General features: G+C 41.1%; 1 protein-coding gene across 1 annotated transcript in view; it reads right to left on the bottom strand.

Annotated features, from left to right (window-relative positions):
* Positions 1-132: 132 nt before the first annotated feature.
* The window catches only part of LOC112053564 (uncharacterized), a 35,079-nt gene continuing 23,499 nt past the window's right edge, over positions 133-11,712 (bottom strand). The window contains exons 15-22 of the mRNA XM_052884689.1: positions 10,396-10,505; positions 8,951-9,126; positions 7,598-7,735; positions 6,890-7,068; positions 6,210-6,323; positions 4,230-4,391; positions 2,595-2,783; positions 133-1,230 (exon numbers count right to left, since the gene is read on the bottom strand). Coding sequence (XP_052740649.1) covers positions 1,135-1,230; positions 2,595-2,783; positions 4,230-4,391; positions 6,210-6,323; positions 6,890-7,068; positions 7,598-7,735; positions 8,951-9,126; positions 10,396-10,505 — 1,164 coding nt within the window. The 3' untranslated portion in view covers positions 133-1,134. The remainder of the gene's footprint in view (positions 1,231-2,594; positions 2,784-4,229; positions 4,392-6,209; positions 6,324-6,889; positions 7,069-7,597; positions 7,736-8,950; positions 9,127-10,395; positions 10,506-11,712) is intronic.

Here is an 11,712-nt window from a genome sequence, read left to right as displayed (position 1 = left end):
TATTACAGTACAGTACCTACTGCAATATATGTCACTATATGTCCCGCTTCCGTCTTAGACTGCATCATCACTTACCATCAGGTGAGATTGTAGTTTTGTTGAGAAAAAAAAAGAATAAATAAATAAATCACATTAACTTAAATAGAGTATTTACTTCAACTTAGATAATAATTATACAATTCTTTGTATATCTAGTCGTAGTCTTATGTCACAGTAAAATAGTAAAAAGTAAAAACCTTTTAGATCATATCTTGAACATTGTAAAATGCTGAGAAAGTATTAATAATATTTTTGGTTACATTATAATAATTTAATGTCGAAATGAAATTGATAAAACAAACCGTCATTCTGTATCTAAATGGGTGCAAGTCAAATGAATTTTTTTGACCGACTTCAGAAGTCACCCTTGTGTCTTTTTATTGATACATAGAATCCAACCATTAATCTATCGAGAGTTTACAAATTCTCTAAATAAAAAACACGTTTTAAAATTTCAGTATAAAATTATAGTCTTAAAATTAAAAGGCAGACAATTTGATAATATACTTAATACTAACATAATAATTACATTTAATAAGATTGAAAACAGAATTCATTTTAAATGATAATAAAAATTATTTGATCAAAATTAATAAAATTACACCTAAAAGAATTAAAATATTTTGTCAGCGCAAGTTGTAAGTTGTAACATCTGATAAGGAGTTTGCATGTTTCACATCAGTTGTATAAAAATACATTTTATTTACAAAATTAAAATAATTTCATGCTAATAGCTAATTCATTTATATGGTCTAAGATCCGGCATAAGGAAAAAAGGCAACCTATTTGCAATGTGTCAATAATTTTTCATCATTTATTTTTTATCCCAAATAAATACCAGAGGGCCTAGTGGCAGTGTGATACTGTTACTGTCACGTAACGTAAACGCGAATTTCTAAGGAATTGAAACAGCGCCATCTAGTGGCACTACTGCACAACTGTTTCAATTCCATATAAATTTGCGTTTACGTCAACGTGATGGTAACAGTATGAAAATATTGAAAACTCCTACTAGGCACACAGATGAGGGTATATCTTTATGCCGGATCTCGTACTATGCGTTACATATCACAACATTTTGACAGCATCAGTTAGTCAGATATATTTCCGAACGACCATGGCCGCGTCTGTGCATCCCATGTCTTCTAGTATAAGCGCCAACGATTTCGATGTGATATTATCATCACAGTCCTAAAAAAATAAAAAAAGACATTTATTCATTATAGAAGTACCAGTGAGGAAAACAAGCTTAGATTTGGTACATATCTTATACTAAACTAGAAGTTTATTTCCCGTTTTCTACACCATTCAACACAAAAAGCTATGTTTACGGAGCTCTTTGATCGACGAACCCGATTACAACTATGAAACATCGATACTGTACAGTTCTTATAACCGTATTAGATCGTTGATCTTATACTTTGACAGAAAAGTAACGTCTAGCGAGAGAGGTCTTATACAATAATTATTCGTCTGAGATTCGTATATTAGCGGCAACGACTCCATCCGCGTGAAATTCAGTCCTAACGTCTATCGGCTCTTCGAACTGTGTACTGGAAGTTAAACGACAGATTGCGTTTCTCGATTACATTTTTCGTAACACGTTCACCAGCTTACTACACACCCAAGTCAAGGTCCGTTTATATCTACAGACATATAGCGTGCCAGACATAATAATATTCTGCTATACAGTGTTTATTAGCGTGTTATATCTATCGTAACGCGGCCGCGCAGACAGACACGGGGCGCGTCCGGCCAGTATTCGCGGAAAGAATATTTTGTCTGTGCGGTTCATATCTGTAGAGTCCTTTTCATGAAACCTGAACTAAAATTGACAGCGCCTTACTCAAATGACAATAAGACCGCCATTACCAAATGACAATGAGAGCCATTAAGATATTAGCGCCGCGTCATGGGGACTACTTTCATGAAAAGTACTTTAAGTGTCTCGAACTACCTGCTGGGCAGTGCGAATAGACGATGTCTGTGGGTGTCTGCCACGCTACTTGTCTGTGACGCATTGTGTCTGTAGATATATATGTAAACGGACCTTTAAGAGCGCGCAGCGCGTCGGTACGATATGGATAAAATTCGAAGCGCAAACGAGACGCCGAATTATGACTTTCACGTGAGTGAAAAGCACGGAGCGATTGACGCGCGACGCAAATTTTATGACGTGAGCGCCAAAACCATTTTTACCTAATTGCAAGTAAATTAAACAACATAACGAAAAACAAAATGGCCATGTTCAAGATATATACCTAATTTTCTATACAAAACAAAAAAATAAGAAAATAAGTTTGCTTTTCCTGAGATTGAAAACAAAATGTGAGCAAAACATGTATTTTTCAAAAAAATAAACTATCGAGAAAAGTTTTACAAATTGTGTATTTTGTATAGTCATAACGTAGCTAACACTTTGAAATATCATTTACCCAAATATCAAGCTCCTAACTTTTAAAGAATCTGAGTTCCAGAACCATTTGTAACCACCAAATTACATATTGCACACTCTTAAGCGTGCTTAAAGAGGTTTAACATCAACATACAAGTACCTTGAGGTAATAGAGCAGCTGCTTGGTAGGCGAGGGCGCGGCCGCAAACCACGCGTGCAGCGTGTCCCGCCGCAAGCGCCGCGCCAACTCGCGCCACGCGCCGCTCGTGTCCAGCAGCGCCGCCAACTCTTCCGCGAACAGCGGCAGCTCCGCCATCGCGCCCGCCTCCGCCTCCGCCTCCGCGCTCTCCTGCCACACAGACATTAATGCTATTTTTTCGACTACAATCTCCTGTTAAAGATGTGTGGGTCTATGACACAACAACTTGACTAATCTATGTTTTTGAAAAACTCAATTTTAATTGTACCTGTTGGTACCCTATAAATAAATAAATAAATAAAATCTCATCTGTTGGTAAGTTAGATAAAAGTATCTGAAATACTTTTATATGTACCTGATATACGTATTTTGATACTTTTATCAAAATACGTATATCAGGTACAAAATACGTATTTACATCTTGTATTTAAATTACTTGTAATACATTTTCCTGGTATCTTAGTATTTTGAATGTAATTGGCTCACTGCTGAGCTCAAGTCTCCTCTCACAATGAGAGGGGTTAGGCCAATAGTCCACCACGCTGGTCCAATGCGGATTGGCAGACTTCGTAGGTTTCCTCACGATGTTTTACTTTCACCGTTTGAGACGATCGATATTTAATTTCTTAAAATGCACACAACTGAAAAGTTAAAGGTGCATGCCCCGGGCCGGAATCGAACCCACACCCTCCAAAACCGGAGGCAGAGGTCGTATCCACTGGGCTGTCACGGCTTTTTATTTTTTTCATACGGGGGGCTATACATATATGAAAAATGAGAAATAAATTAGCACCGTGTCATGTCAGGGAGACAGAATCAAGACCGGGAGCCGCAGCAGTAAAAGCTGAAACCGGTAAGTGGCTCAAGTATGCCTCTCTGACAGAGAGTTACATATTTGTACCTTTTGCCGTGGAGACCCTTGGGCCATGGCAGTGCCAAAAAATTTTATCGAATAATTTCACCGCGGCTAGTTGCCTCGACTGGTGACAGTAGGGCTGGCTCATTTGCGCAAAGGATCAGCCTGGCTGTCCAGCGCGGAAATGCAGCCAGTATTCTTGCCACCATTCCACGTGGGCATGATTTGTATAGTTATTAGGATAAGTTAAGTTCCATATTGTATTCTTTCTCAATAATTTATTTATTTTATTTATTTATTTATTTAGAAAGGAAAACTTACAGCTAAATACAAAGATAATAAAAGTAACAACATAGAAAACAGATTATAGCCAATTACAAGTTTTCGCAAATAAATTTTATATATTAGATAGCAAGTTCGCAAGGAAAACATACTTCAATAAAACATAATCCAATATTAAAAAAAAGAGATAATGATAATAATAATAGAAAAGTCGAAAGAGAAAACAAAAACAACAAAACTAAATTGATAAGTAAACAAGCTAGCTTAAAATATACAAGTTAAAGTACTGTGTGGCCAGTGATTTACGGGCAGTGGTAGCCGAGGTACAGAGGTCAATTTCCTTTATTAAAAGAAAGACATAAGAAAGAACGACAATAAAAAAAAAAGAAGAAAGACAATAAAAAAAAATTAAAAATCGATTCTTAAGGAATAAAGTCCAAAAAGCAAGTGTCACTCACGCCCTCGTCGGCGGACTCGAACTCGTCCTCGGGCTCGGACTTGACGTCGTCGTCGTCGAGCGGCGGCCGCACGTACTGCTGCATCAGCTGCCACAGCGCGGGCTTGTCGCGCGCCAGCCGCCACGCCGGCTTGTTGTGCTCCTCGTGTCTCAGTGGATCCGCCTTCATAAAACAAAAAACGTGTGCCATCACCACATTACTGAAGTGAAACTGCTTTCGAAACTAAAATCCTACTGTACACGCCAAACGCGCGACGTCGGGCAACACTGGAGCTATAAACTCCCATCAAGACGGAAATGCAAAACGCCCGCCATGACACTTCCGTTACTCTCTTCTCTCTGCTCCGTTCATTGTGAACGCGTGTACGCATCTCCGCACAAAACTTAATTTAAAACCTTCAAAAAATCTCTAACTTAAGTACAATCCACTCGAGTGGCCTTAACTTCAGTTCCTTGCAAAGTAAATTAAGTGTCGTGAACGTTAAATTCTGCCGTAAACCATTTCGACGCTCCGACCAATTATTATTTAGGACCTGCCTCGCTAGACGTTACTTTTCTGTCAAAGTATATGATCAACGATCTAATGCGATTATAAAAACTGTCTCTATAGAATCGACGTTAAATACTTGTAATCGTATTCGTCGGTTAAAGAGCTCCGTAAAAATACCTTTTTGTGTAATTGAATTGTGTAAAAAACGGGCAAAAACTTCTAGTTTAGTATAAGATATATACCAAATCTAAGTTCGTTATCCTCAGAAAATGACAGACAATTTTGTTCGTGACTATGAGTGCGATACAGGTCCTTCTATAATTGGTCTGAGATTCGACGCCATCACCCGCTTTCAGCAAATCGAAATCGTCAGCCAGCAAAACGAGGCTCGACGACACACATCTCATCGGTATCAGCGACTTCCAAGGCTAAACTACCTCTCAGCTCATACTCTCATTTCACGTTCCCATAGTTTAGTCCTGCTTAAAGGACTTGGTCCTTCATATATACAGAGCCCTTCATTTCACGCAACACCTACTAATCCTACTTATATTATAAACGCGAAAGTTTGTATGGATATTAGTTTGTTTGGATGTTTGTTACTCTTTAACGCCGCTACTAATGAAGCGATTTGGCTGAAATTTGGAATGGAAATTGATTTTACTCTGGATTAACACAAAGGCTACTTTGATCCGAAAATATCCATGGATTGCCGAGATTCGCGAAAACCTGATGATTTAGATGGTATGAATGTTTGTTACTCTTTCACGCTTCGGGTACTGAACCGATCACTGAAATCACCAGAAATTTGAAGAATGAAAAGAGATAGATTATAGTCTGGATTAACGCATAGGTTACTTTTTGTCACGGAAAAATCGATGGTTCCCGAAGGATTTGTGAAAATTAAATTCCACGTGGATGAAGTCGCGGGCGTCCGCTAGTAATGCCTAAAAGAGAAACTTGAAAAATAGTAGACTCGCGACTTCTTTTTGTATTTTCTGATTGTGGGTGTGTGTGTTTTTGAAGTGCCGTAGGCTCCTTAATGGGACTTGGGGGGTTTGGGCGAGCGCAGAAGCATCGCCTGATGGGGCCCGAAGGCAGAAGCACAATAGATAGGCGGAACCACTCTCTAACGGCGTCTTCTTTGAGACTCGGACCTCGGCTTGAGCGCCGTTCTAGAAGGGTGTTTTGGCCTGAGTGTTTGGTACGTGAGTTTGGTAGTGAGTTTGGTCCGGCGCACCGAGATCGTGAGTTAAAAAGTCCACGTCCGGGTGACGTCAGATACCGGAGACCTCGTCTTCGCCGCCAAAGACGCTGTGTAGATTGTAGTGTAGATTGTGTTAGTGTGTATTGCGTGTGCGCAGAAATCTCCCAGCTTTTCATTCATTGATTTACACACCGCTATAGTTGTATGCCATACGCATCTTACACCTACTAGGAATGTCAGAACTGTATTATGTTAACCTAGTATAAGTATATTATGTTACTTACTTTTTTATCGAGAAGAAGTTTAGCGATCTCGAGGGTGTTCTCTCTGACTTCTCTGACGTCGCACACTGTCTGCAGCGCGGTGTAGCCCCGCCCGTCCACTACGTCTATGTCGCTCTGAAAAGTGGTATTGTAATATTTACTATACAAATATTCACTACCAAACTTTCTTATCGCATATTTAATAATTTACGTTATAATTCTTTGTTTTTTTTAATTAACTGGCGCCGTGCCGCCGCGCCCTGTGCCGACGCGTATATCACTGCCGGGTGCAGAGCAGGCGTTTGTGTTGGTCACTCACGGGCGGTATGACGTCGACCAGCAGGCGCGCGACGTGCTCGCAGTGGTCGGTGGCGGCGAGGTGCAGCGGCGTGCGCCCGCAGGCGTCGCGCGCGTTGGCGCTGGCGCCGTGCCGCAGCAGCGCCGCCGCGCTCTGTGCCGACGCGTATATCACTGCCGGGTGCAGAGCAGGCGTTTGTGTTGGTCACTCACCGGCGGTATGACGTCGACCAGCAGGCGCGCGACGCGCTCGCAGTGGTCGGTGGCGGCGAGGTGCAGCGGCGTGCGCCCGCAGGCGTCGCGCGCGTTGGCGCTGGCGCCGTGCCGCAGCAGCGCCGCCGCGCTCTGTGCCGACGCGTATATCACTGCCGGGTGCAGAGCAGGCGTTTGTGTTGGTCACTCACCGGCGGTATGACGTCGACCAGCAGGCGCGCGACGCGCTCGCAGTGGTCGGTGGCGGCGAGGTGCAGCGGCGTGCGCCCGCAGGCGTCGCGCGCGTTGGCGCTGGCGCCGTGCCGCAGCAGCGCCGCCGCGCTCTGTGCCGACGCGTATATCACTGCCAGGTGCAGAGGACTCTGCTTTTCTGCGAGAATGAAAAATTTATTAGTAAATTTCTGAACACTCATGTTTACAATAAAGGAGACTTTATTTGCATCGTCATCATCATCATCATTAATAGCCGACAGACGACCAGGACGAGCCGCCAGCATACATGCGCACGATGTCCTCAGTCCACTACAGAGGGGTCGACCGACACTGCGCTTTCCAGTGCGGTGTCTCCTCCTTTTTGATTAGATCTTCAGAGAAACTCCAAGCATAGCTCGCTCCATCGCCCGCTGACTCGATCGAGTGACTTTGAGTCTTTGTTAGCGATGCAAATACCATTATTATTTAATCTGTGCCTATACAATAAAGGGCCGAAAATGGAACATACGTGTGCCTTTTTAATACAAAACCGACATTTTCGCGATCCGCCAAACTGTCACCATGTGGTGAGTGGGGCGGTTCTCGAAAATGTTGGTGTCGAAAGTATATAAATCTGTGTTTTCCTGTCCCTTACAGCCTTCTGATGAGGCCCATTTAAGGTCCAGGCAACAATGGATGTGAGCTACCGTTGTTGCATGCGTTGAGGTCGCAGCTGACGCCGCAGCTCTGCACCGCGTGCAGCAGCGGCTCGATGCACGTCTGACAGATGACCGCGTAGTGCACGGCGTTGTTGCCCTCGTCGTCCTCCTCCATGGGGTTACAACCTAAAGGAATAGGTATTAGTTAGTACAACCAGCGCCGGCCCGAAGCAAATTTTAAAATAGAGCGAGATCCAATTACGGCGCCTCTCCTGTTTGTTCTTAATAATATGTAGATATCTATACCAAATTATGAGTGTAAAGTAAGAATGTCGACCATACTCTGGAGTGACCAATTGAATATCAGGCGCAGTACCGTCTACGGTTGAGAAGCAATATCATTTTGGCGCTCTCTAGACGGGCCGGCCCCGAGTACAACTAAAGAAAGCAAAAACCTTTTTTTCGCCTTTTTGATATTTTTAACCTCCGATGCAAAACGTTACATAAGTTTGACATCTATATCTGTTTGAGTGTGTGTCTGTCTTGGCATCGTACGGATTTCGATGCGGTTCGTTTTCATTTAAGACCAGTTCCCTGATGGTGATTTTTGTGCTATGAGCGTTCTTGTGCTTGTGCCGCGAGCTATGTTCGGTTAATATCGGTCCAGCAGTGTAAGTATCAGCTCTTTCCCAAAATGATGTAAGGCATTTTTAATCGTCGACGCAAAAAAGAGGTGTGTTACAAGTTTGACGTCGATGTTCGTCTGTGGCTTCGTACTCTCACACGGATGGACAATTTTTCTATATGGTTTTTTTTCATTTGAAAGCCAGTAAGTAAAAAAACAAATCTTTGATCTAACTCACATAATATTGAAACACCATTTAAACTTTTCTGAGATGGAAAGAATTTCTGGAAAATCGTTAATTTGGCTTTTAATTTTTTTTTAATTTTAACTTGTAGCAAATGTTATGGAACTTCATAAAATCCATAATTGCTTCTATATTGTAAACGCACTGAAAATTATTCTCATCTGCAATGTTGGTTAGAGGGTTTTTTTTTTATTCTTGACAAGTTAGCCCTTGACTACAATCTCACCTGATGGTAAGTGATGATGCAGCCTAAGATGGAAGCGGGCTAACTTGTTAGGAGGAGGATGAAAATCCACACTCATATATTGTTAACCGATTTCAAAAAACGGAGGAGGTCCTCAATTCGACGCGTAGGTATATCTTTTTTTTCTTCTTTATGTTTGTTACCTCATAACTTCGTCATTGATTAACCAATTTCCAAAAATTTTAATGTAATGATTAGGACCGACAGCTTCACTTGCTCTCTGAGACAGAGTAGATACATCTAGTAAATAAACAAACCAAACGTGTAAAAAAATATATAAAAAATTACCTTTCGATACCAAAAACGACACAAGTTTCGGTGAATCGTTTATGATTGCAAGATGGAGGATAGTTTGCATTTGGTTGTTCTTCAAATTGAGCAATTTAGTCATTTTCATATTGTGTATCAACTTCACAATATACTCCAAGCTTGGCTGATTGCTGCAAAGAGTCATATGAAGAAAGCTGAAATATAAAATCAATATTTTATCTTGATGGCATGCTTTGATTATACATATCTCTCTTGTGTGATGATAGAATAGATACGCTTCGTAGCAGCGGCGTAGCGTGCCTCAGCCCTGTATCAAAATAAGTTGGGGGTCCAAATGAAAGGTAAAGATTTCTCAAAAAGAAACAAAAATGCACACTTAAAATAAATATGACAGTGACTTAACCTATGAAAGATGTTTCAATTCTTCCAACTTTGGGGCACACGCTTAACTTACGTTAAGAGACAAAGACAAAAGGTGATTGTGGATTACCTAAATTTTACTTTTTTTTACTACACCCCTGCTTCGAAGGTACATTTTTACCGATATCTGAAAGATAAAAATGTACCTTCAAGCGTTATGCTTCACTAGTGTGGGGGGAGGGGGGCATAAGATCGAACTATATTAAAGCCATACTCGATGTGCACTGTTTACCAACAAACAAATTAGAAATGAAGGTAAAAAATACATATCGTATTACATACATACAATTATTATTAAGCGTGAAATTACTTCTTATTTTATTGATGTTGATGGTAATGATTTATACCCTCATTTTTAACTTGTTTGTTGGTAAACAGTACAGAGTATGGCTTTAAAACACTTTTGAACGTCCAGTTTAGTTTAGTGAATATCGTAAAGACCGTCCGAACGTTCCACCGGTCGAAGTTCGAAGTCGACGATCTAAAAATCAGCATTGGTGCAATACCTAGTATTTGTCTATGTAAGTAATAAGCCAATCAAGATATCTATAGTAAATAATGTAATTCTAATAAAAGAGTAAATGTGGGAAAGTCGCCACAGTGGGATTGACGCCACAGTTTATATATTGCGTAAAATACAACCATTAGACTCGCTGTTGTTTGTATCAATTTAACCTTATCCATATCCAGCCTTCGGTTAGTATCGCTACGTTGGAACGATCACTTTGAAGGCGGTGAAATTTTGAATTTGCGAGTTAATGAAATATCATTGCCGCATCTAACCCATATAATAGTCATCTATTCCCAAATATAGGATTTATATTTGGGGATTTATTTTATAAGTAACTAAACAAATTCAGATGGATTTTAAATGACTTATTCTTACTTAATAAGTAAGACTTATTTCATTAATAAGTACACAAGACATCACAAACGTTTGTATGATAATTTAATTATTATACAAGTTACTTGGATATTTAAAAAAGTGTGACACCTATCCCACATTTACCCTAAAAATAACGAATACTTCATTCAATACTTACGTGTCCCCATTGCACAGTCGCATTTCGAACAACCTTTCCAGTTTAGCTCGAACTGTTTGTTTCTTGTACGCCGTTTTGCTTCTGATCATTTCGCATAACTCCTTCACCAGCTACAAATACACCCGCACCATTTGTAAGACTTGCATCATGGGAGATTACACGAACAGGAACAGTGAAAAATACGTCTCAAGCCCCGCGTTTAAGGGTCCTTTCAACTTACAGTGGAATTCATAGACGTTGTAGGGTGCCCCCAGAGGATCGTTCACCCGCTGAGTTTAAACTTGTGTTAGTTAGAGGATTCGACACTCAGCGGGAGAATGGTCTCCTGGAGGTGCTCCTGCAATGTCTATTAATTCCACTGATAGACGCTTGATGTTAGACTGCTGCAGTGCTATAGCTGTACGAGTCGTGCTACGATCGAAAGCTCCCATTAGCAGCATGACTGACGTACCTTTACAGCGCTGCAACAGTTCGATACCAAACGTCTACATTATTTGCTAGTAGCGTACAAGCAAGTAGGATGACCCAGGCGGCGGATTTCAGGGGGCGGCACATATACCTACTTAGTTATAGAGAAGAAGATATAGTTATAGGAAGGCGATCGATTGGAGAATACAGTTAAGGTGGGCAGCATTTGGTAAAGCCGAGTCTTCTTGTCCTACATACCACAATGTTTAAAGACGAAAGTCTTTGATGAGTGCGCATTCAATTCTACCAGTCTTAACTTACGGTGCCGAAACGTGGACACTGACAGCGACTGGCCAGTCCACAAATTGCAAGTCATTCAGCGTGCTAGCGAGAGCTGTGCTTGGAATCTCTTTGAGAGACGTGGACACTGACATCGAGGCCAGTCTAATAATTGCAAGTCATTCAGCGTGCTATAGTGAGAGAGATATGCTTGGAATCTCTTTGAGGGTTGTGGACACTGACAGCGATTCTAGAGAGCTAAGCTTGGAATGTCTTTGGGGGATAAAATCCGCAACTGAGTGATTCACTGAACTAAAGTAAACGACATAGCTCTCAGGGGTTCAGTGACAGTGGGCTTGTCATATCTGATGGCCCTTGAGTGAAGAGTGAGTTTGCAGAGGGAAATCTCTGGATCTACTGAACCGATTTTAAAAATTCTTTCACCAATAGAAAGTTACATCTTTACCGAGTATATTCGATAGTGTCACAGAAACAGGAATATGCGGGTGAAACCGCGGGTGTCATCTTGTAACTTTATAAAATAGCAGATAGGTACATGTTGCCTACGTCATTCAACATATTATGCGAGCGTCTATCAAACGTTACTATGTACACATTTACGTACGTACG

This window comes from Bicyclus anynana, chromosome 12, assembly GCF_947172395.1.
Source record: "Bicyclus anynana chromosome 12, ilBicAnyn1.1, whole genome shotgun sequence".
NCBI lineage: Eukaryota > Metazoa > Arthropoda > Insecta > Lepidoptera > Nymphalidae > Bicyclus > Bicyclus anynana.
This window is presented reverse-complemented; position numbering and strand designations above follow the sequence as displayed.